Below are 25816 nucleotides of genomic sequence, written 5' to 3'. Positions count from 1 at the left end.
CAATGTATTCAATGTAACCCAAGGTCTTTAAAAAGCATGGGAGGCTATGAATGATCAAGTTCGATTATCATCTATACGACATTGCACCACCAAAGATCGTTACTCTTTGACCACACTTAATCTAGGACAAAGGATCAAACAATCATCAATTTAATACACTAGCTAACTACTCGTTGAAAAATCAAACCCTAAAATAAAAGATGTCCGCAATTATCCGTTGGTTCAAATCAAAGCCTGTATTCTTCTAACAAGAAACCATAAATTGAGCCACGCGGTTGGGACACTTGCCGTCCATATTGACCCGGAGTCTTGTCTTAACTGTTAAAATTCTGTGTTTAATTTGAAAAATTAAGTTAATTACCCATTATTCAATTGCTTATCACTAAGATTAGCGATCGTGTTTAATTTTAAGTTGAGGTTAATTGCAAAAAAAATATTAAGCAAAAGAATAATTAAGATACTGTCTCTTATTGACTTTTATTTAGAAATAATATTACGCATATAGTTGATATGGATAAAATGGATCAGACATTTCAGCAGATCATTATTCTCTGAATCATATTATTGTATCCACCATTAGATTACTTTCCATACTTGGCCTTGTACTCAGTCCACAACTGATCCACTGTCTTCCCCAGCAAATCAACGAAGTAGCTAGCGTTATACCCAGTTCTCATCTTCGTGTTAAGTTCTGCAACAAACCCATTTTTCAAACTGTTGAGATAGTCCAAAAACCTCGCCGTCACATCATATCCCTGATCCCAGCGGTCGCCCTCACCAGGTTGAACCCAGTGACTTGGCGCATAGTTAGCCTTTAACCTTACATAATCAGCAATCCCTTCAGTCAATCCTACGGGGGCCTGTCCGTTTCCGTTCCATTGCCAAATATGTGTCATCTCATGATAAATTACTCCGGTGAACTCTCTTTTGACGTCGCCGGAATAGCCTCCGATATAATTCGCACTAACATGAATCTCATTATTGCTAGCATATGCAACGCCGTCCATGTTGTCAATGAACAGGCTGACTTTCTCCACATTTTTCCTATCAGCCGCGGTGTTCTGCTGGAACATTCTCCATATAAAATCCGTGGCCGAGGCTAGTGTTTGCCGGCTGTAGTCAACCCCGATTTCACTGTCAAAGCGAGCACCACCAGCTGTCGTGCCGGCGGTGTTTGTGACGGTGTAGTCAACTGCTTGACAGCCTTGCATAGCTGCCAATGTGGTTAATATTAAATAAAGGAAACAGATGTAATGAGCCATGGGGTATATAAGGTTTGCTGTTCTTGTATTTTTGTGTGAGAAAACGTCTGTTGGTTGTGAGGGTTTATATAGAGTTTGGAAATCAGTAAGAGATTAAAAAATTGGGTGTAATTGTGCATTAAAATAGAGCCCATGAAGACTAGTCAAGAAAGTTAGGTTTAACAATGGCGTAAAAGAGATCTTTTTTTAAATTTATTTTCCTAAGGTCCAAACAAACCAACTTCTAGATAAGAGGTCAATTTATCCTCGTCAGTGTTCCCATTGTTCCATTCGTACCAATCCAAATACAAATGAAAAATAATTTATATTTTCAAAATATATTAAAATTATACAATATAATAAATATATGATATAATATTAATAAAATTTTTTATATTTTTAAAATATATTAAAATTATATAATATAATAAATAAATTATATAATACTATCATATAATATAATATATATTATTATATAAATTAATATATATTTTCAAAAAAATAATGAAGTGATATGAAAATGTCTTTAAAATATTTTGGAATTTAAAAGGATGTTAATGATAATTTCTTAATATGATAACATAATAATTAAATTTTATAATTATTTTATTTTTTTTAAAATATATCATATAATATGATATAATATTTTATATATGATATAAGAAATCAGATTTTTGATATATGAATTTTTTCCTCTAAAATTCATGAGAAAATTTTTAAAAAAAAGTTAATTGATTTTTCTCGGACTCGGCCTTCCGGCAAGTTTCTTAAATTCTGCTTCGATTTGCAAGTTATGACCAAGTCACCGAAAATGTCCGAACACCGTATCAACAGACAGAACAGCCAGCGAAAGAGGAAGAAGAAAATAATGGTTATTAATTAAAACAATCATATTCGTATGAGATATATATTAAATTAATATAGTTAAATAAATTAATTAAATATAATTTTATTTTATCTTCTTTTTTTTTCAAAAATCTAAAAACCTTAACAGCAATTTCTTTATGTCACAATCTCATATCCAATATCTCCAAAAAAAAAAAAGCATTCAAGCAAAAAAAAAAATCCTTAAATTTAGGTACTATGACCAATATTTTTGGATTTTTGTATTGTAAGAAAAAGAGATAATATTATAGGAAAAAAGTGCAATTTGACAAAGTAAATAGATTGTAGGTGGATTGGAGCTAGCCAAGCCCAAATAAGGGTTAATTCAAACTCAATTTGAATATATAATATCTAACTCAAACTCATTTGAATTTGCAAACATTGTTATCAAAGATTTATATAAGCAATATCATCGAATAGATAAATAGTGTTAGAAGGGTGATTAGTGTTATCAAATAAGTAAACAATATTGTCATTAAAAAGACAGTGAAATTATTGAACTAGAGCTCTAATTTGAGTTTAATTCATTCAAATCAAATATAGATTTGAACTTAACCCAGTTCGGTTCAAATTCACCCCTACGTAGACTCGGTATTTCGGATAACTTGTATACAACACAATAAATTAACATGAGTAAAGTCTTTTCTAATACTTTGCAAGGGAAACACTAAAATTTTCCCATAAGAGCCAATAATAAAGTTCAGAATCTGTTTGAGGAGGTAGCACCAATGTTGATGTTGGTTATGATGATCTTACTAAACCTTTCGTCAGGGACTCTTCATTACCAGCGATGACACCGAAGATTGAAAACTAAACCCTATGAGGGAAATGTTATTTTTTAAAACTTTACCTAAGAGATAAATTTTTAGTTTTTAGGGTTTAGAAAAGGAAAAAGAAATTAAATTTTAATTTATTTTTAATATTATAAATGAAATAACGATTTTATCTTTAAAATTAATAGACTTAATATCTTGTGGGTGAGTATTTGAGATTTTCATGATTAAGAAAAAGATATTTGGGAAAACAAGATATTCCGCGTGGGAATAAGTCTTTTAGCCTTTGTTTATTTACAGATCTTGCAAAAATTATAGTGCAGTTCACAGTTTTATTTCCACTTTATATTAAAGAAATATTTGTTATAATATGAAAATAATGCTTTAAACACATTCCACTAGTCTCACCAGTATGGATTTAGATCAAATCTCTGCTTGATATCTAACTTTTTTTTACCCATAAACAATTTTATGTGTACTTTTTTTTAAAAATCTAATTAGATATCTAAATAATATATAATAATAGAATTTATTTTTATTTATTCTTAACGTAGAATCACTCAAAACCCAATATATAAATATTTATACAAACACAAATTAAGGTATGGCCTTTTCAGGGAAAGTGGATAGAATGGGTTGGTTATTCATGCATGAACAGCTAGGTCTAATTGTTTATTTCGCGCTGCTCAACAAAAACAAGAGCCACAAAACAAAGAATATAATAATAGAGAAGAGGAAAAAAACCCTAAAAAACATGCAGATACTACAAAGTAAGGTAACGACCCACAGCATACTATTCCAAATAGCTCAGACTTAAAAAGAGTTAATAATATTTTTCCAAGTGTCGTGAAGAGCTCAGCGAGCGGACAGAACAAAGGTGGATTGTTGAATTTCAAGAACCAAACTTGTCTGTCTGTATCCATTTGAGTTTGAAGAATATTCAGAAAAAGAAGCATTATACTGCCTCTTATTGACTGGTGATGGATCTAGAAATAAAATTTAGAAAGGCCAATATTAGAATAGTATAAATAAATTTTAAATAAAAATAAGCACAAATATTTGTTTTAATAAAAATTCATTAAGTAATATATTTATAATTGTCATCAATATGATTTATGTTTTTTGAAAGTATTGTAAAATGACCTCATTATCAATACTATCTAATACATCACTCTTTATATAAGCAACTAGGGTATGATTTTAATATGTTCAAATCTTAATCCAAATTGAACTAAAACATATTTTTTCAATTTGGTTTGAAAATTTTTGAAACCATTTTTTTCAGTTTAATTTTAAAAAGCTCTTAAACTTTACCAAATTCAACCGTGCACACCCTTAAAAATAACCTCAATGTGATTTCATTTTTATGGTGTGTTATAAAAGTTATTCTATTGTAATTTTTTACAGAGGTATGTTGAAATTTTTAACATTTTCATTTTGAATGAAGGGAGTAAAGCAGAGCAATTTGTTTCAAAATGGAAAGAGGACATGTTATATTATACAATTGAAAATTGAAACTAATATAAGAGGTAAATTTTAACATTTCTAAGCTTAAAACTAATGTTAGGGGTAAATTTTAACTTTTTTAAACTTGAAACTAACACAATTGTAATTAATATTACACCATGAAAATATTAGACACACATTTGGATTTTTTTACAAAGTTAAAGTGGTGGCCCCGGGAGGGGGGGTTAGGGTTTGTGTTATCATATATTTAGAATTGTTTTATCTTTAATTTAAAATCATCCAATCATATAGTGACACATATCAAACATGTATTTATTTATATACTCTAAATGAGTACACAGTTTTATTGCCACGAAAAATAGTCAAGAAAGTTAGGCTGGTAAAATAGATTATTTTTGCATTCATTTTCCTGTGGTCCAAACAAAATAACGTGTAAAAAAGAGGTCAAATTTATCCTCATCAGTGTACTCATTGTTCTTATGCTATTTAAAGCAAAATGGAAAGGAAAAACGTCTAGAGCTGGGAGTTGCTTTTTGAGATTTGCGGTATTTTGGAAGCCATAATCTTTACTTTCAAATTTTATCTATGCATGAAGAAGACGGATATTCAGAAGGACTTTAGCCGTGCGTATAATTGGTTTCACACTTTTTCTCCCCTTAAAATTAATGAGAAATATTACTTGACTTTGGCATTGACTTGGACTTGGCCTTCCGTCTAGGCCTGTATTCAATATACAACAGCCAAAATAGCTAATGAAAGACAAAGAAGAAAAGTGTTATTAGTTAAAATAATCATATTTTAAAGAAATTTATGTTAAATTAATAAAGCTAATTAAATATAATATTATTTATCTCTATTTTTTTCAAATCCTAAAATTTCTTGACCTTTGATATCAATTATTTTATCTCACAATTCGGGATCCCAAATCCCATAAAAAAAAAATATAAATTCATATAAGGAAGATCCTTAAATTTAGGTATTAAGATCAATATGTTCTTGTTATTCTTTTAAGTTAATGGATTGTGATAAGAAAAATGGGCAATAATATAGTGAAAAAGAGCGATTTTATGAGGCAAATAGTTCTTAAAATAGATAGGAGCTCAGCCAGGTTCAAACAAAAGTTAATTCAAACTCGATTAAAATCTATAATATCTAGCTAACTCGAGCTTATTTAAATTAGTAAATAATATCATTAGAAAGTTACTAGTAGATAAACAATATCATCGAAAGAGTAAAAAATATCGTTAGATGGGTGAATAACATCATTAAATAGATGAATAATATTGTCATAAAAAAGACAAATGAGTCAAGCCATTAAAATATAACTTTAACTCGAGTTTAACTCATTCAATTTAAACATAGATTCAAATTTGAGTCAACTTAGTTCAGCTATATCCACACAGAGGTTTGATAATTGAGATAACTCGTGTATCTAAACTGTACGTATGAATAAAGTTTTTGTTAATTTTTTGTAAGAGGAACAATATCATTCTCTCATAAAGGTCAATATTGAAATTTAGAATCCATTTAAAGAAAGTAACACTAATGTTGATGTTGATTATGTCGGTTTTACTAATATTCCTTGTTTAGAGTTATTGTTAACCATTAAAGATTGACTATGTAGATATAAAGGAAGAACTTCATGTTGGAGTACCTTAGATTGTGATCATAAAATAAATGATATTTTGATTAAATAACCTCATTTCAATCATGTATTCAATGTTACCCAAGGTCTTGAAAAAGCATGGGAGACTCTGAATGTTCAAGTTCGATTATCGTCTATACGACATTTCACCACCAAAGATCGTTACTCATCGACCACACTTAACTACGGCAAAAGATCAAACAATCATTGATTTAATACACTAGCTAACTACTCGTTGAAAAATCAAACCCTAAAATAAAAGATGTCGGCAATTATCCGTTGGTTCAAATCAAAGCTTGTATTGTTCTAACAAGAAACAATTAATTGAGCCACGCGGTTGGGACACTTGGCGTCCATATTGACTTGGAGTCTTGTCTTAACTGTTAAAGTTCTGTACTTAATTTGAAAAATTAAGTTAATTACCCATTATTCATTTGCTTATCACTAAGATTAGCGATCATGTTTAATTTTAAATTGAGGTTAATTGTCAAAAAGAATATTAAGCAAAAGAATAATTAAGATACTGTCACTTATTGACTTTTATTTAGAAATAATATTACGCATATATTTGATATGGATAAAATGGGTCAGACATTTCAGCAGATCCTTATTCTCTGAATCATATTATTGTATCCACCATTAGATTACTAGTTACTTTCCGTACTTGGCCTTGTACTCAGTCCACAACTGATCCACTGTCTTACCCAGCAAATCAACGAAGTAGCTAGCGTTATACCCAGTTCTCATCTTCTTGTTAAGTTCTGCAACAAACCCATTTTTCAAACTGTTGAGATAGTCCAAAAACCTCGCCGTCACATCATATCCATGATCCCAGCGGTCGCCCTCACCTGGTTGAACCCAGTGACTTGGCACATAGTTAGCCTTTAACCTTACATAATCAGCAATCCCTTCAGTCAATCCTACGGGGGCCTGTCCGTTTCCGTTCCATTGCCAAATATGTGTCATCTCATGATAAAGTACTCCGGTGAACTCTCTTTTGACGTCGCCGGAATAGCCTCCGATATATTTCGCACTAACATGAATCTCATTATTCCTAGCATATGCAACGCCGTCCATGTCGTCAATGAACAGGCTAACTTTCTCCACATTTTTCCTGTCAGCCGCGGTGTTCTGCTGGAAGATTCTCCATATAAAATCCGTGGCCGAGGCTAGTGTTTGCCGGCTGTAGTCAATCCCGATTTCTCTGTCGAAGCGGGCACCACCAGCTGTCGTGCCGGCGGTGTTTGTGACGGTGTAGTCAACTGCTTGACAGCCTTGCATAGCTGCCAGTGTGGTTAATATTAAACAAAGGAAACAGATGTAATGAGCCATGGGGTATATAAGGTTTGCTGGTCTTGCTATCTTTGTTTGTATTTTTGTGCGAGAAATTGTTCGGTGGTTGTGAGGGTTTATATAGAGTTTGGAAATCAGTAAGAGGGTAAAATAAGGGGATAAAAAAACTGCAAAGTAATTGCGTATTAAATTAGGGCCCATGAAGACTAGTAAAGAAGGTTAGGTTTAACAATGACTTAAAAGAGATTTTTTTTTTTTCATTTATTTTCCTGCCGTTCAAACTAGGGAAGACGAGGAGAAGAGGCACTTGTCTTCGTAAGAGATATTAATTTTTGTATTTATTACAGAAATAAAAATAATCTTGTCTCTTTTCTGTGAAAAAAAATTTTCTTCTTATTCTAATGAGAAAAAATCCCCTACAAAGAAAAATATCCTTTTTATAGCCTCTAAATATAACATAAATATATTAAATAATAAAATTAAGTAAAATTAAAATCAACATATTATTTCAAATATCATAAATATAATATATTAACTATTTTAATATACACAATAAAAATCTAAAGAAATTTGAGAAACATAAATAATTTAAAATAATAAAAATATATTAGTATTTTAAGTAAATATATTAATATAAAAGGACAGGACGGGGCGGGGCAGGGCAGTGTGGGGTGAAGACATATGTATCACCGTTCTTGATTTATCCCTGATTACAAAGATTTTTTTTATCTTTATCCTTGTCTATTTATCTGTTTCTATCAAAACATCTCTGCTTCGTTAGGATCGAGACCTCTAAAATCAGATTGAAATTACCATCTCTAGTCCAAACAATCTAACTTCTAGATAAGAGGTCAATTTATCCTAGTCAATGTACCCATTGTTCTTTTCATACCAATCAGATAAGTACCACAAATAAAAAATAATTTAAATTTTTAAAATATATTAAAATTATATAAAATAATAAATATATTATATAATACTATATGTATAATATAATATAATATAATATATATTATTATACAAACTTATAGATATTTTGAAAAAAATAATAAAGTGATTTGAAAATTTCTTTAAAACATTTTAGAATTTAAAAAGATACTAATTTGTAATTATTTTTTTTCAAAGATGCGTTATACGATATGGTGTAATATTTTATATATGGTATAAAAAATTTTATACATAATTTTTTCATTAAAATTAAAGAGAAAATAAAAAAAAAAGGTTAATTGACTTTTACTTGGAGTCGGCCTTCCTACAAGTTTCTTAAATTCTGCTTCAATTTGCAAGCTATGACCAAGTCACTGAAAATGTCCAAACACGGTCTATATTTAATATCAACAGACAAAACAGCTAACGAAAGAGGAAGAAAATAATGGTTATTAATTAAAATAATCATATTCGTATGAGATATATATTAGATTAATATAGTTAAATTAATTAATTAAATATTATTTTATTTTATCTTTTTTTTTTTTCAAAAATCTAAAAAACTTGACAGCAATTTCATTATGTCACAATCTCATATCCAATATCTCTAAAAAAAAAAAAGAAGTATTCAAACAAAAAAAAAAATCCTTAAATTCAGTAATTATGGCCAATATTTTTGGACTGTTGTATTGAAAGAAAAAGAGATAATATTATAGGAAAAAAGAGCAAATGGATTGGCGCTAGCCAAGCCCAAAAAAAGGTTAATTCGAACTCGGTTTGAATACGTAATGCTTAATTCAAACTCATTTGAAATAGTAAATATTGTTATCAAAGGATTGCATAAACAATATTTCCGAAGGGATAAATAATGTTAATGGAGGAGTGAATAATATTATTAAATGGGTTAACAATATTGTTATTAGAAAAACAAAATCAAACTACTAAACCAGAGGCTTTAATTTGAGTTTGACTTATTCAAATCAAACATAAATTTGAATTTAAGCTAGTTCAACTCAAATTCATCCCTACATAAATTTGATAATTCTAATAACTTGTATACTGAGATAATAAATAAACATGAGTAAAGTCTTTTCTAATACTTTGCAAGGGAAACAATAAAATTTTCCCATAAGAGCCAATATTAAAGTTTATAATCCGTTTGAGAAGGATAGCATCAATATTGATGTTGTTTATGATGATCTTATTAATGTTTCATACTTAGAGTCATTATCAACCAATGAGGATTGAGTACATGGATAAGAAGAAAGAACTTTCGAATTGTGTTGCCTTGGACTGTGGTCATGAAATAGATAATATCTCAATCGAAGAACCTCAATTTAATAATGTATTCATAGTTATCTGAAGTCTTGAAAAAACATAAGAGGTTCTCAATGTCCAAATTCGATTATCATTTATGTGACACCCAAGATCGTGACACGTCAACGAAACTTAGTTATTTCTAAGAACCAAACAAACCTCCATTCAATGAACCAGGATTCACTTCCTCTTTGAAAAATCAAACCCTAAAATAAATGATGTCCGCAATTACCGGTTGGTTCAAATCAAAGTCTGTATTCTTCTAACAAGAAACAATAAGTGACCTACGCGGTTGGGACTCTTGGCGTCCACATTGACATGGAGTCTTCTCTTGACTGTTAAATGTCTGTATTTAATTTGAATTTTTAAGTTGATTACCAATTATTAATTTGCTTATCACTAAGATTAGCGATTATGAAAATTTTAAGTTGCTGTCAATTAATTATTACCTTAAAGAAAAGCTTTCATTATTCTCTCTAAAACAAAGGAAATTGCGTACAAGGCTTTTCAATTTGAAATGTCTTCCAGTTTTGAGCCATGAAAATTCTCAGCCAACTGTATGTTTTCTAATGTTGTAATAATATTATATATATTCAGTTTTAAATATTTAATTATATATTTAAAATATATATTATTATGTGATTGAGTTATTTTAAATTAAATTTAAAATAATATTCAATTATATAATATTATATTATCTAAATATTTAAAATTAGATACACGTAATATTATTCATATAATATTAATTCCTTACAAAACCCTATCGGCAAATTGTCCCATGTTTACATTGGATAAGAAGATGCATGGCAGTTTCCATAATTTTGTAATGATCAATAAGACATGTCAACATAAAAATCAACCACGATTTTTCTTTGATGTGATAGTTGCTTCAATATTGATCAAGTAATCCAGATATCTCTGGATATTTTTATCTGTTTCGTGAAATTTATTTCATTTAGAACTCAATATTATGTCGAATATTCACCGATATGCTTCTCTGTTCGATGTAACCATTAGAAGATGATAATCTAAAATATACTAAAGACGGAGACACCACTTCTTGTCCACATTTTCAAGAAAAATCTGAAAATTGGGTTGATTCAATATCTGTGAGTCCATTCACTTCAATTTAAAAAAAAAAAAAAATTCACCTCTTACAATTTAAAAAAAAATGGATATATTCATATTTTGTTGTCTCTATTAGAAAATAGAAATAGATATAAACCGAATCAAATTTGAACAGTCTTTGTTCAAGTTTAGTTTAAGTGAAAAATGACTTTACTTGAATTCGATGAGCCAAAATTAAATAATCTGAAATTTGATTCAAATAAAAAATAATTTAATTCAAGTTTAAAGCTCAAATTCATACCACCTTATAATGACACAATTACTTATCATGATTCAAGTTCATATTCATGGCATTATATAATGACACAATTATTAATAATGATTCAAGATCATATCTTAAATTTATTTGTGTATTAATAATAATATATCATAATATAATTCAATTATTTTATATTACAGATAAAATAATACTCAATTATATAATTACACTAATTATATACTAAAAAACTATGTATATATAACATTGCTAATTTACAAAATATAATATTCAAAATTTTCTTAAGACATGAGATGATAAGACTGACAAAAATGTTAGTCGGTTCACGTGTGAAATGCACCCCTCTTGTCCATTAAGGTGTGCTGTAATGTAAGCAACTCAATTTGAGTTACACATGGAAATCATTTTTTTTTCATTTCTTGATCTTTAACTATAGACGTTCTCCAAAAACTTTAAAAGTTTCAAGATAGTAGCTAGTATGTGCGTTATGAAAATTTCAAACCTATATGGCTACATGTAGAACTTCATGTGATTATGACTAGTGAAATGCCCTTAATAAGGTCACATTGAATGAATCGAATTCACATTCAAATTGGGCTAGAATCGATTAGAATGTTTAAATTTGAATTGCTTAAAAAACAAAGTGAGATCCAACAAGATAACAACTTGGCCAGAATAAGTCATTTCAAATTCAACTAAATCAAGAGCAACAACTTTCAAGGACAATGAAAAGTAGAAAAATAATTATAAATTGTTATGACCTGAAGTCTCACATCGCTTCTGTTCTGTTTACTGAGCTTGTATATAAGTAGGGACCAGAAGCCCTTAACTCGAATGACGCATTTTAAAGTCGTGCGGGCGTGAAGCCCAAAATGGATAATATCGTTCGGGCTATTTATAATACGTTATCAGCACGATAGCGATTGAGGGGTGTGTTGTGACCTAAAGTCTCACATCGCTCCTGTTTTGTCTACTGAGTTTGTATATAAACAAGGTTCATAAACCCTTAACTCAAATGACACATTTTAAAGCCGTATATGCCTGAAACCCAAAACGGACAATATCGTTTGGACTGTTTATAACATAAATAATATTATAAGTTGCCTACCTAACGCTATGTCAAAATCTTTTCTCCTTTAACAAAGTCATACTTTGGGTTAAAATTTTAGTTTAAGAATTCAGGGGGTAATTTATTATTTCCGCAAACCTTGGACGGGTAGAACAATTGACTGTTAATTTAGAAAATTTGTAGGGGGTTGTGTTGTGCTTGAGAGCGGTAGATCACATACGTACGTGCATGAAATACTAACATGAAATACTATACATATTTATCTATGGCTGAGAAAATAACGCCGTATACATAAAGCCAAATTAGTTTGGAGCTTGAATTGTATAATGAGCTTAATTACAGTTCTTGTAAGTAACGAAAATACTTAAGGTAAACGAGGTATGCACTAAAGACCGTGGTTGGTATGCCTTTTTAACAATAGTTGATAAAACTATTCTCAAGAAAATTTTGGGCTAACATTGACACAAATCAAAGGAAAATGTTTCATGGTTTCATTGACGTATATATTTTAAGAACCATTAACACAAAATGAACAGATAAAGAAATCAATGGAAGCGAAAAAACAAAGCTTTTCAAGTAACGGAGGGAAGGATTAAACAGCTCCCTTCAGTGACCACGACCACGACGGCTCGGCCCAGAATAAGCTTTGCTGAGAGGAGTGAAACCCTTCAATGTAGGAAAGGAAGATGGATCACGCTAATAGTCTTTCAAAGGCCTCGAGCCCTCGACATGTGAACAATAAGTGAGCATACGGAAGAAGATGAAGATGGAAATTGCACTGAATAGCGATACAATAAAATGAGACCTCATATTTCTCTCTCCCTCTTAAACTAATGCTGAGTTCTGAAATCTAGGTGGGGTGTTTGGATTCTGAGAGGAAATTCTTCAACACATAAATAAAGATGGTGATAAAACTATATGAAGAAAATTTTGGGCAAACATTGACACAAATCAAAGGAAAATATTTCATGGTTTCATTGACGTATATATTTTAAGAACCATTCACACAAAATGAACAGATAAAGAAATCAATGGAAGCGAAAAAACAAAGCTTTTCAAGTAACGGAGGGAAGGATTAAACAGCTCCCTTCAGTGACCACGACCACGACGGCTCGGCCCAGAATTAGCTTTGCTTAGAGGAGTGAAACCCTTCAATGAAGGAAAGGAAGATGGATCATGATAATAGTCTTTCAAAGGCCTCGAGCCCTCGACATGTGAACAATAAGTGAGCAGAAGGACGAAGATGTAGATGGAAATTGCATTGAATAGCGATACAATAAAATGAGAACTCATATTTCTCTCTCCCTCTAAACTAATGCTGAGTTCTGAAATCTAGGCAGCGTGTTTGGATTCTGAGAGGAAATTCTTCAACACATAAATAAAGATGGTGAAACAAGTATTCATTAAAAAATTGCTCTCTGACTTGTGTTTTGTTGGGCGAGTTGGCAGAGGAGGAATCCTGAGTTGGAGATGTTTGAACTTGGAGTTGAAAATTTAACTAAGAAACATAGACAAATAAAATAAATATACACAGAGTTGAAAACGAAAAGGCCATGGTCTGACTATGCTAATCTTGAAGGAGGCTGAGATGCATTCAAATTCCAATGCTTGACCATCAAAATGATATAAATTTTCTGGGAAGGAAACTTTACCTATCAAGAAATTCCAGCGGCCACGTGATAGGATCATCACTTCACAAGAGTGGGGAAAACAGGTATCCATGCAAAATAATAAAACATGGGTTGAATGAGTCCATTCTTCATTCTCGTGCAGGCTCAAATGATGAAAATGTCTAATCCCAAATGAGGCGGAGCATGTTATATCAGAAGAATGTTCACATTTCTGGCACCATTTGACCGAGGAGCCCGCCAGTATAGAAGCAGTTCACATATAAACAACATGCCACCGTCTACTTCTAAGAAAAAAGTGAACAAAATGATTGTAAATTATCAAAACTATGACAATCACAAAATAATGGGGCGACAAGTTAGATTAATCTTCATTCTGTCAATTCTAATGTCTATGAACGAAATATTTTCTTACTGAAATCCAAAGATGGTACAAACACATCTATATAGCACAAAATTGTCTGAATCAATCTAAAACCCCCTACATTATGTTTCCCCAATTTACATCAGACAACTGCAAATATTTAAAAAAAAAAAATGTGTTGACATTAAAAGCATTATTTTGTTCATAATGCCAAAACACAAACAAAATGCAAATACAGTTTGGGGCCGGCTGGCAAATTTGAGATGTACCTTCAAGTAGCTTTTTTTACAGTCGTTGGCTCACTGCCCCCAGGCCTGTCTGAACCAACATGGAAATTACACCAAGACCAACTGATTTATAAAAATTATAAGACTGCACTTTGTAAGTGATAAGTTTAAGTGTAGATGAGGATAAGACGGAGTACTGGTGCACCCTTATGTAATCTGTGCCTACGGCTTTGAACCACTTCACTAAGATTCCAAACATGAGTCTGATTTTGTTGACAAAATAAGATTCCAGACATGAGTCTGATTTTGATGACAAAATAAGATTCAAGACACGAGATAATCACCAATAAGATCAGGAACAAATCCAGGAGACCGGTTCAAGCACCCTATCAAAGAAGTCTTTCCAATGGTTCTGCAAGACAATAAAATAAAGAAGCCTCTAGTAAGTTAACAGTATAACCACTTGACCACTAACCTGCATACTTGGTTGCAACTCTTATTTAGTTCAATCATCCAATTAGAAAGAAAAATATCGATGAGAACATTGTCCAAAGAAATAAATGGATCAAATTAAAAGAAAAGCCTCCATGAAGTTGCATACTTTATCCAGGCTTCCACAATCTAATAGTAGTCTGAAGACAACAATGGAACCAGAAACCAGTGCATTTTCAAGGTACCTGTAATAACACCATATTAGACAAGATAAGGAATTCGGCGAAAAATAGTTAAAAGAATTTAGAAGACGGATTACTTAATATTTTGTAAGTATACTAGATCAACTAGAGAACATATTAAAATTTGAACTTACTGGTACAGATGAGAATCAAGGCAAGACTGCAATCTCTCCTATAAATTGAAGACTGCACACCTTTGATGGAGAAGTCGGCATGCATGTACTACAAGTTCCATGGTTAGAGGCACTACTCATGAGGTTATATGCATACTTCCTCCATAAATTTGATCAACAGAAGTCTACAAGATAGGATTCAGTTCAAAGATAAATGAGTTGGATGCAAAACCCTGAAAAATTAACTATAATATCCACTTCAATGAAATGGAAAAGAGTTTCTAAGAGCAAGTAAATCTGTTGAAGTTTCCACAATGATCTTCAGTAGTCTTAGAAACCCATACCATTGAATGCAGATAATCCTAGAACATATTGTTTCATGTGAGATTCCCTAAAAAATTCAATGACAGAACATAGATTATTGATTGTGGACTCTTATATATATCTACTTCATACACACAAGTGGATCAGCATAGGCATTGTCAAATTGTGTACAATTTTGTGGAGAAATACCAGCAAGTATCTAACCAAGTCCTTATTCCACATTTCAAGCAGTCAGGAAAAGAAAGTAGAAGCTAATGGTAACAATACATAAAAAGCCCCAGTGAGAAACAGTATTTGTTACCACAAGTACATTGACGCTCTTATGCTCAAGACATTTAAATATGGAATTTAGATATACAGCTAGAAATCGTGGGCCTTTTAAACTTGGAATGTGGATCACATCTTTATTAATTATGGGCTTTAACATGTTTTGGGCTTCAATTGTTAAAATTACTTTAATGTATACTGACCTGAAGGTAAGGTATGACAGTGTTGTATGCTTGTAAGAAAAATTCTGACTTTGACATAATCCTGGAGTAATATAGATTCCAATCAGTGTCATCCATCAAAGCTAGATAAAAGATAGCAATATTGAAAAACCAACCCAAAGGATATAACATATTTCCCATAAAAAAATATGTTGATAACATACAGAATTACACTGAGATGCCAATTGCAATCCATACAATATTTAATAATATATCAAATTAGCACACCAGTCAAACAACATACATTAAGTTTAGACAAAACTAGGGATAGTAGTGAAGGCACTGATCCTTCAAACAGTAATTCTCTCGGTTGCCTGATTCCATATGTTAAATATAGAAGCCAAATGAACTACCAAACATTTTTGTAGGCTAAAAAAAAATCATTGACCTTTACATATGTGATGAGCATATATCTGCTCATGTCTTGAGATATCAAACAATGGAATAGTCCAAGAGAAACACAAGCATCCTTCAAACTTAATGTTTCAGAGGTTTGAGTCTATAATTTATACTGCATGCAAATTGAGTATACCACAGATTGCTTCATGTAGATGTAGGATCGACAATAGAAACTTATGCACATGGGGACTGGAAATAATAACTTAGGTACATAGTTTTAGCAATAGAAACTTATATATCATATATTCACTTAGAACTTGGCTAATTCAAAATCAAATATACACAACTGCAACAATGAGAAAGAGAAGAAAAAGAAAAGAGATGTGAGAGAGCAAAGAGAAGACAATGTATCAGGCCCATGTGCTCTCACATCAATCCCAGTGTACCTTAGGGCCCAAACCAAAACCAACAAAATACTAATCACTGTACACAACATAAATAAAAAGAAATAAATAATATCTCTAAATTGATAAAATAAAGGAAAATAAGTCATAAGCTACATTTATGTCTAACATAGGCACTTAGCCCCAAGAAAATCTTCATCACATTTCACTCAAAAATCGCCCAAAACATCGAAGACTTGGTGAGTCAAACAGGTTATTATCTTTCATTACTCATTGATTATAAAGGTTAAAGTTTTTTGGATACCCAATTTCAGCCACAATCACATCCAAATTAAAGAAATGAATCGAAGGAGTCGCAAATGTATGCGAAAGAGAGAGAGAGAAGGAAAAATTTTAAACTAGCTTTGCATGATTACCTTCTTAGAAGACGAAAACAAACATAGATCTCTTCGATGTCTACTTCTATCTTTAGTTTGATATATTGCCTGAGAATCTCACAGAAGTTATCAATAGCTTCATCCCAGCCATTAGAACTTGCAGATGGAGGATGTACAGTTACAGATACAGTATGTTGAAGTATTTGAGATAAATTCCCAGTTGATCCATATTTGTAGTACATATCAGCCAGCATGTTTAATGTCAAGAAATTGCTGACCTTGAACTTTTCAACCCACAATGGAGGATTTCCAACCCAAAGATTATTATTTGCAACAGCATCAATCGATCCAGCCAGGTTCTCAGGAATCTTGGTACCCATTGAACCTTTCAAGGTATCACCAGAAGAGAATGCCTGCCGTCTGTGTGCAGGAAGCAGCTCAAGTACATCAGCTCTCAGCGTTTCAGGCAACTGTTGTAACACTGAGGTATCTATCTGACTAAGAGATGAAGGCATTAAGTCAATTTTATCATGAACAAAAGCAGGTATGGCCTCATTAAACAATCCTGCTCCCAGAACAGGCACTGCTGGCGCTGCCTCAACTGCAAACTGCTCAGCCTAATAAAAATTATCTATCATCTGTCAACGATAAAATCTGAAATAGGAATCTATAATGCATGTAGTCAAAACTGGATTTAGTTGACTATCTTTGGCAAAAGCAATGTGATTCTTAGTGGCAAAATCTCTATCCAGTGTCAAGCTTGTGAATTCCAAAAAGTTTGGATCAGGTAAGATAAAAAGAAAAGGCAAGAAAATAATAGTATTAAGAAACAAATTACTGGCATTCCAACATTAGCCAAATTAATTGATTCAGGCTATATAATTCAACACTGTTCTTGCAACATGAGCTTTGGATGATATAGTACTTCTTGGAATCCATCATCAAATTCACAAACACAAATAACATTCATGAATTTAATTGGTATTTCATGATGATTCACAGTAACACAAATTTTGAGACCATCCTTAGGCGCAATATACTCTTACTAGAAACCACCAGTACAGCATTGTTCAATCCATGAAAGAAATGTATCATACAATTAGAACAAGTTTCCCATCAGATATTAGAGTCATCTTGGTTTTGCCAGAACTGTCATCATATTAGATACAGTGGCATCCAGAGACAGAATTTTATTGCATTATTCCCCATAGGGAAAAATGCTACAGTTTTGGGTCTCCTCATAGGCAGAAAATTGTTGTTAAATGACACAGAATGAAGAACATTTTATAAACAGAAAAGGCATAAATTTGCAAGTGAAGTAATAGAATTTTATTTAAGCAAAATCTTCATACTGTCAATTACATATTCCAGATTCAGCTGTTAACTTTCTGAAAAAATAGCAAAGGGAAGACATTTTCCATTACAAATGCAAAGATAATCTGTTCTTATGCACCACAACAGAAGAAGAATCCAGCCTAACATTTAATTAACAATTTATCAAATTGTACAAATCCCAAGGGACAGAAAATGAGAGAGAAAGCTATCCCTTAAGAAGCAAAGCAAAATGATAAAAAAGAAGTTACCTTCATTGCTACTGGTTCTTTGTTTTGGTTGACCAATTCTAAGAATGGAGATCCCTTTCCCTCATTCATAGCACCTTAATATATAAAAGCGACATATCCATGAGGAAATGGTAAAAATTAATTAATGCTAGGACATCATTGATTTAGAAGCCACATAATAAGATCACCTTCAAGCGCGTGTGGAGGATTAGAGAAATAACTGCTGACATTTTCACTTTTATCTCTGTTTTTGGTAATTAAATCCAATAATTTCCCATCGTAAATTCCATTTAGCTCAGCAAAAAGTTCTGGAGGAAGATTCTCTATCACTCCCACATCAAGATCGCATAAAGGTGGTACAGCTGAAACCTGGTTCAAAGAATCTTGACCAGTGGACAGGTTAAGGTCCATTTGGACAGAATGCTGAATCACATCAGCCCCACCTTCAGACATCCTACTGATATTACATTTTTCTTCAGTACTAGCTGACGCAGATGCAAGCCATGATTTCAAAGTGTTTCTTTCAATCCCTTCAAATCAACAAATTAAAGCAGCAATTTGAGAATCAAATAAATTTTGATAAAATTTAACAACAGATAATTGCAGTGGGGAAAGACTAATGGGTAAAGCAACAATAAAAAATAAATGAAATTGGATAGAGTACTGCTTGTAAGAACCAAATTTATGAAGTACAATAGATACCTTGTTTATTAGTGTCTGCATTTTCAAGCTTGGAAACTTGCAAGCCAATACCCCGGATGTCTTTAACATCTGAGCGAAATTAATCAAAACATAAAATTAGAGTTACCTTAATACCAAGGAAAAAGATTACAGAACAAAAGGCAGTCTATAGAGTTTGCAGATACAAAAGTATTAAAGCTCTTAGACATAAAAGGATCACACCAAATAATATGAAGTCAAGTCAAAACTTAAGTCAGCCAGTGGCATAACCCGAAGGCAAGCTCTGGTCATCACCACTGTAGTTGGCTAGGAAGTTGTGGGTGCAATTTGAAACATATTTAAGGGATCCTACAGCCTTTTGTTTCATTGTCAACAAGACTTCCCAGTCACATAAACAGCATAAATAAACAAATAAACAAAGGGAATGGAAACTCAGAAATTATACCCTCCATATAATAAATTCTTTGAATCTAAATTCCAAACAAGACCTTCATAAAACATCAGAGATATATAATAAGCACATGCTACTCAACTCCATTAATAACACCACTGCAAACCCATCACTTTCATAAAACATCATAGATAAATAACTTACATGCTTCTCAACTCCATTAATAACACCACCACGAATCCATCACTTCTTGGTGGTATAATAAAATATAAAAATGATGTCGATACTCTTGAATAACAAGTTTTTTAACTCAGCTTGGAGCCAAAGCAGAAAAGCAAATACAAGAAGACTGATTATCCAAACACACTAGCAAGAATACCAACACACATGCAGTCTTTAGTGCCAGGTTTATTATTATTTTGGCAGAGATATTATAAATCTTATTTGCAGTACCTTAACTTACAACCAGTAACTTAAGTAAAATATTTACTTCAATAAGAAGGAGGTAAAACATTCTAAATTTGGCCTAGGCTGACTTACCAAAATGGAAAGACCCAAAGAGCTGCTTTGTTATCCTTTGAAGCACCTCCACATCATCAGTAGCAACTGGAACCTACAATAACAATAATGATACAATCTACTGAACCTCCAAGATTATATGTGAATAAACTAAAAATCTGAACCCAGTTTGGTACAGAGCTACCGTCATAGAATGACTAAAGTTATCACAGTCTCCGCAGCCCATATACTTAACAGGCTCATCAGCGTCCTTTTTTCTCTTTTTTATCTGGATTTACAAAGAAACAGAAACATTTTTCACAATTATGATTTATGCAACAACCTTAAAATAACTAAAATACTTCTCAAAGAATTGAGACATTAAATCAGAGTACAAAGCCTGCTCAGTGGCTAAATGAAAGATGTAACTAAAGAAAAAATATAGAAAGACAGTACCTTGAGGGTAAATTTGCGCCCTTGCACTCCGCACCCTTGCAAGCGTAATGAAACCTCCTTGCAAAGGTTTAACAGAAAATGTTGGCTCTGCAACAAATAATTGGTCAATTCTTAACCCTTTAAAAAGACAAAAGTCACAAAGAGATTATGAGAATAAGCTTTAGGATGGCATCAAAATACCAACATCTTTCAAATCCCTGAACCGCACCCCCCAATTCACTTCAGCACCTATAGATTTGCTTTCCTAAAGATTACATCATCAGTCAGCAAGGCTCAGATTGGCATTGAATATTATCTAATACAAAATCAAAAGGGAAGATTGATCTACAGAGTGTTATGATAACAATAGACCATTAAAATATTAAAATTGTTGGACTATTAACTGATAGAATAAGACAGATGTGAAGAATAGCAAATACACTAGGCAATGTGCATGGACAAATAAGGAACAATCACTCAACAAACAGAAGGATCATCAGAAAGAGTGCTACACAGTGTCAAGCATACATTACAATGGCATAAAGAAATAATATATTCTCAAACATAAACTAAATACCATAAAGGTGTAAACCAGACCTGGATCACCCCAACTTGCCGATTATCTATTCCTCTACTATAATTCCATAGCATCTCACCAGTTTTCACACCAAAATCCTTTTGAAGAGAATCCTGAAGAAATCAAAAAGATTGTACATGTCAAGTATCTGGAAACCTCCTTACATCAATACCTAAACTACAAAATAATTTCCTCACAAAATAATAATAATAATAATGATTCAAATTATAAAGCATGTAACATAAAGCTAAAAGGATTGGGGTTCAATATATATATATATATATTGCAATGAGGAATCCTTATTTGAGTCGAGTTGCCCCTTTGGGATTGAACTTACCACACAAAATAAGCGAAACCTTAAATCCAGTGACTGACTAACCCCACAACTACTACACTGGATAGTCAAGAGTTTAATCTTGATATGTCGTCAATAAGTTTTGAACTCATGCCCTCTTTATCGCTTGAGTGCCCCCATTTTTGCAACTCAAACTATCCCTTGGGGCTTTGAAGCTCAAAATACTTTTATATAATATGGTTCTTTGTAAGTATAGAGGAATCCTACAATTTCGAACTTCCGTTCATTTGTGCAATCACAATGACTCAAAAATGAAAAACTAATTCCTTGCAAAATTAAAGCTTTGAGAGAACATCATTAGTCAAATTTTTATTTGTTCAAGCTTTATGGAATTCAACATTTCTATTCCAAAAAAAGAATGACATGACTATAAGTGAATAAATTGAAACCAAACCTCATAATTAGATAAGACAATCATTCAAAGATGGAGATAAGAAAATTGAGTCTAAAATGAATCATAAGATGACCTTGGAAATCATACGCAACTGGCCACACGTCTGAATATTTTGCTTCCTCAACTTCTCCTCTAAAACATGGCCTATTCCGGGAAGTGCCTTGATTGGAAGATGATATAGATACTCATCCACCTGCCATAATTCAACTACTTTATCAACACAAAGACATTCAGACAATTCAAGGTAGTTACATAGATACATCAATTAATTCGCTATAACTTTGTGAATTATTGAATAAAAAACAGCATGTCCAGTTTCTCCTTACAGCTCAAACCTAAAAATGATTACGTCAAATTCAAAACTAAATAAATAACTAGTGACAAAAGTCAGGGAAAGAGGAAAGGTGTGTTGGTGCTTATGGCATGACACCCGAAATGGTAAAGTACAACAGCTCCCAAGTATAGTCAACGAGAAATAAGCCCAACAACTAGAGCAAGGAGAAAATGGAAAATAAGAAAAAAAATTACTGAATGGCTGTTAAAATCCTAAAACATATAAATCAAACAGTTATATACAAGTTAACGAAAGAGCAACATTATCCAGACATACTTTTTGTGGAGGGATGTAGCATTGACCATTTGGTTTAGCAGTTCTAGTGGCAAGGCGAGCCATAAGCATATTGGCAGCTATCCCAGTGCTCGCTGTGCATCCCGTAGTTTCAAAAATCTCTTTCCTTATTTTTGAAGCCAAAATTTCTGGATCTTCCCCTTCTAAGTATGTTGTATCCAGAAATGCCTCATCACAGCTAACTGCCTGTAAAAAAGAGTTGTAATACTGACAAGGACACAATGAGGAAAAGAAAATACATTCAAGGATATGTATCCATGATCAGACCTGAACTCTGGTGCAGTACTTATGCAAAATGTCATAGAACTGATCAGCTACCTGCATAGTTCCCACAAGATCATCAATAGATACCTATCAGGAGAAGACATTCCTCTTTCATGATCCAATATGATGGTAAAATGTATGGGTTACCTCTTCATAAGCTTCAAAGTTGTATGGGAAAATGGTGATGTGGGGACAAAGAGCCTTAGCATCTCTAACAAACATTCCAGCCCTAACTCCTAAGAAATAAGAATGGAGTGCCAGTTGTATACAGAAAGAAATCATCCAGCAATAACATAAGTTGACTTAGATAGATAACTTAGAGCAAAACCAACCATAATCACGAGCAGGATAGTTTGCAGATGAAATTTCTGCAGTTCCTTTTGCACTGTCTGAATGACATACAGCTACAGGCTTATCATGTAATTCAGGATGGTTCCTGATGATCACTGAGACAAAGAAGCAATCCTGTATGATCATGTAAGTGTCAATGGTCTCTTGTATATACAAATAAAGATAAATAATCAAAACTATTCTGGACCAAGCAAGAGTCTTTTGTATCATTAAACATGTTCCAGTTTCAAATCACTCAAAAATTAATGAAATTCACAGCCACAATATTGGCAAAAGAATCTTTTTTTTCAAAATAATCATGTGAAAAGCCTGTGATAAGGATACTACCATGTCAACATGGATTATGGCAGTCCTCTGAACATCTGAAAGCACTTTCAGGCCAGAACTTGAACACTTAAACTCACTACAGAGGGGGAATCGCTTATGATAACGATGTCTCCAGGTTCCTATGAAGTGTAGCCTTGAACTCTGTATAATCCATCAAACAAGACTATTGAGTAGAGTACTCCAACACTTTCATTTAATGCAATCCACTCACAAGATGCACTAGGGAAGTTCCCATTGTAAATATTTAAATACACAAAGATATGCAAAATAATCAAAACACATATCAATCAAATAAATCTATAATAAATAAAAGAAAGCCATGAAATACACACAGTAATGTAAGGGAAACCAACAGGATACAATATTAAAAGAAAATTCAATCATCCTTTGTTTCACTACCTTGAAATAATTTTCAACAAAATTGGGATCCCCAAGAGTTGAATGAGACTTTTTAGAACTTGTTGATTCTATCATATCTCTATTTTCCACAAAATAACTGCTAATTGAATGAGAGGGTCTACGAGACTGAAGTTCATCTTTTATACAGCTGTTACTTTCAACATCAGCATTACTTTGTTCTGGTGTGTCTACTTCACAAGATTTTCCAGTAGAACTACTTTGCTGTTCAGTTATTTTTTCATTTGTACAAGCTACCACAGGGTCTTCAATTTCTCCCCTCGTCTGGCATTCATGCTCCACAGACCCACCCAATTCAGATAAATCAGCATTCTTTGATGGGCCATTGTTCAAAGATGAATCCTCAGTTTCAGGTTTTGCTTGGTAAAACACAGGTGTTGACTCAGAGAAATGGCTGCGCTTCAATGCAAAAAAGTCTGACAACTTTGGTTGATTATTAGCAAGTTGATCAAGTTGATAAGGAACCCCTGAAAGCAGCAAAACAACATTGAAAGCAATTTAAAGACAAAAGGAAAAAATAATTGGCCACTTCATCCTTCCCATAAAAAAAGTAGTGAAATCGTGAGTCCTTCTCTCATTGAAAATTGGAATTCCCAAAAGAAAAAGACACAGGACTACCATCAAGAACAAGATCAATGAAGTTCAAGAACTTACAACTCAAAAGTTTGTTAGCAGCAATAGAATCCAAAACCCATCCTGGCTTCACAACTGGGAGCCCACCACTGAAAGACCTGTAAAACTGCCCACATAAGGAAATCCATCTAAAAGAATAATACAATATGTGTCACTGGCTGCAATAATGTGAACCTCAGATTCTTGATTTTACTATCTGGAAGATTGCTGCAGATAATATGAGTAACACGACGCCTAGAGAAGTAATTCTCATGTCGTCCACCATACTTCAACATGTAGCCTCGCAATTCCTAACAACAAATCATTCACATCAATAACAAGCATCATAACTAACAGTTATCCTCCCTTAATCATCCAAAAAATTAAGAGATTCAAATAGAACTGCTATACGAATTCCTGTACTCTAACAAAATTACAAAACTTCTTTTTCTTTTCTAGCTGAGTTTCTTTGGAACAAAACAGAGAAATATACCTGACTGGAAGGAACTGTGAAACCATCAACAAAGATTGAAATCCCTTGAAATATAGGCCTACCAGACGTTGAATCACTATGTGAAGAACTCGAAGCTTCTGCATCAAACTGGCTTTGAAGTTTCCGGTTCTTTTCTACCATGTAACTATAATTAAACAATCATAATCAATCAAAACACAGAAAATTTAAAATAATTAAGAACATTACATGTTCAAATTAAAAACTAAACTGTCTTTCTCCAATCGTTCAATAGAAACCGTCAAATCAAAATTCACAAGCTTCAGTTGCGATTTTTGTTCATATAAAAACTCAATAAAAACACCTATACTCAGTGCAGCAACCAACTGCTTTTCTAAACAAGTAATTCAATTAAACAATTTAATTATTTTGGTATTTTAACACTGATAAATGTTAATTATGTCAAAATTATGGCAAAAACTTTAGTACCTGCCGAAATTGGAAAAAGGAGAATTGCGAAAAGAAGAGCGAGAAGAGGCGAGAGAATTTGAACCCCAACCCACGCCTAGGGTTTTCTGGTTTGTCTTTTTCTTCTTTTTATTGTTATTTACACTGGTATTGCTATTGCTAACGCTGTTCGACTGCATAGAATTGAAGTTTCGCTTTATTTTCTGGCCTGAATTTGCGGAGCGAGAGGAATCGAAACTCATTTCTTTTGCTGAAGAAAGAAAAAAAGAGTGTCGAAGAAGGAAGATCGAGAGAAGAGAACATTTAAAATGAAGCGGCAAATGTCTTGCATTTTATATGGGAAATTCGTTAATCGGGTTGGTGTCAAATGCAATAAATGGGTGGGTTGCCTAATCGGGTTACTTTTTTTGTTTTTCTTTTTTGGTTAAGTAATCGGGTTTTAAATTGCATTAGGTCCGATACAATTTTCTCTAACATTGAAATTTGAAAGGGGAAGATAAGTGAA

General features: G+C 32.5%; 3 protein-coding genes across 8 annotated transcripts; all 3 read right to left on the bottom strand.

Moving 5' to 3' along the window:
• Nucleotides 1-449: 449 nt before the first annotated feature.
• On the bottom strand, nt 450-1313 carry LOC123227298. Its single transcript, XM_044652040.1, has one exon. The coding sequence runs from the start codon at nt 1260-1262 to the stop codon at nt 582-584; it is 681 nt and encodes a 226-aa protein (XP_044507975.1). The 5' UTR covers nt 1263-1313; the 3' UTR covers nt 450-581.
• A 5210-nt stretch (nt 1314-6523) lies between these two features.
• On the bottom strand, nt 6524-7413 carry LOC123227204. Its single transcript, XM_044651907.1, has one exon. It carries the CDS (start codon nt 7341-7343, stop codon nt 6663-6665), a length of 681 nt encoding a protein of 226 aa, XP_044507842.1. The 5' UTR covers nt 7344-7413; the 3' UTR covers nt 6524-6662.
• Nucleotides 7414-12398: 4985 nt separating this feature from the next.
• On the bottom strand, nt 12399-25624 carry LOC123227963 (DNA repair protein REV1). 6 transcript variants are annotated; one of them, XM_044653129.1, is made up of 26 exons: nt 25333-25623; nt 24886-25030; nt 24588-24703; nt 24435-24511; nt 23763-24247; nt 23364-23504; nt 23018-23150; nt 22833-22921; nt 22689-22739; nt 22404-22607; nt 21867-21986; nt 21065-21157; nt 20673-20732; nt 20489-20575; nt 20238-20321; nt 20075-20147; nt 19165-19233; nt 18651-18992; nt 18484-18557; nt 16940-17517; nt 15763-15823; nt 14990-15153; nt 14783-14858; nt 14224-14593; nt 13615-13877; nt 12399-12628 (listed from the first exon to the last, which is right to left on the bottom strand). In XM_044653129.1, exons 1-22 carry the CDS (start codon nt 25551-25553, stop codon nt 15106-15108), a joined length of 3351 nt encoding a protein of 1116 aa, XP_044509064.1. In that variant the 5' UTR covers nt 25554-25623; the 3' UTR covers nt 12399-12628; nt 13615-13877; nt 14224-14593; nt 14783-14858; nt 14990-15105. The 6 variants fall into 6 exon arrangements, with proteins under 6 accessions (XP_044509064.1, XP_044509061.1, XP_044509063.1 ...); XM_044653126.1 differs by lacking the exon at nt 12399-12628 and adding an exon at nt 12891-13460; XM_044653128.1 differs by lacking the exon at nt 12399-12628 and adding an exon at nt 12891-13111.
• Nucleotides 25625-25816: the final 192 nt, after the last annotated feature.

This window comes from Mangifera indica, chromosome 10, assembly GCF_011075055.1.
Source record: "Mangifera indica cultivar Alphonso chromosome 10, CATAS_Mindica_2.1, whole genome shotgun sequence".
In the NCBI taxonomy this organism is placed as follows: domain Eukaryota; kingdom Viridiplantae; phylum Streptophyta; class Magnoliopsida; order Sapindales; family Anacardiaceae; genus Mangifera; species Mangifera indica.
This window is presented reverse-complemented; position numbering and strand designations above follow the sequence as displayed.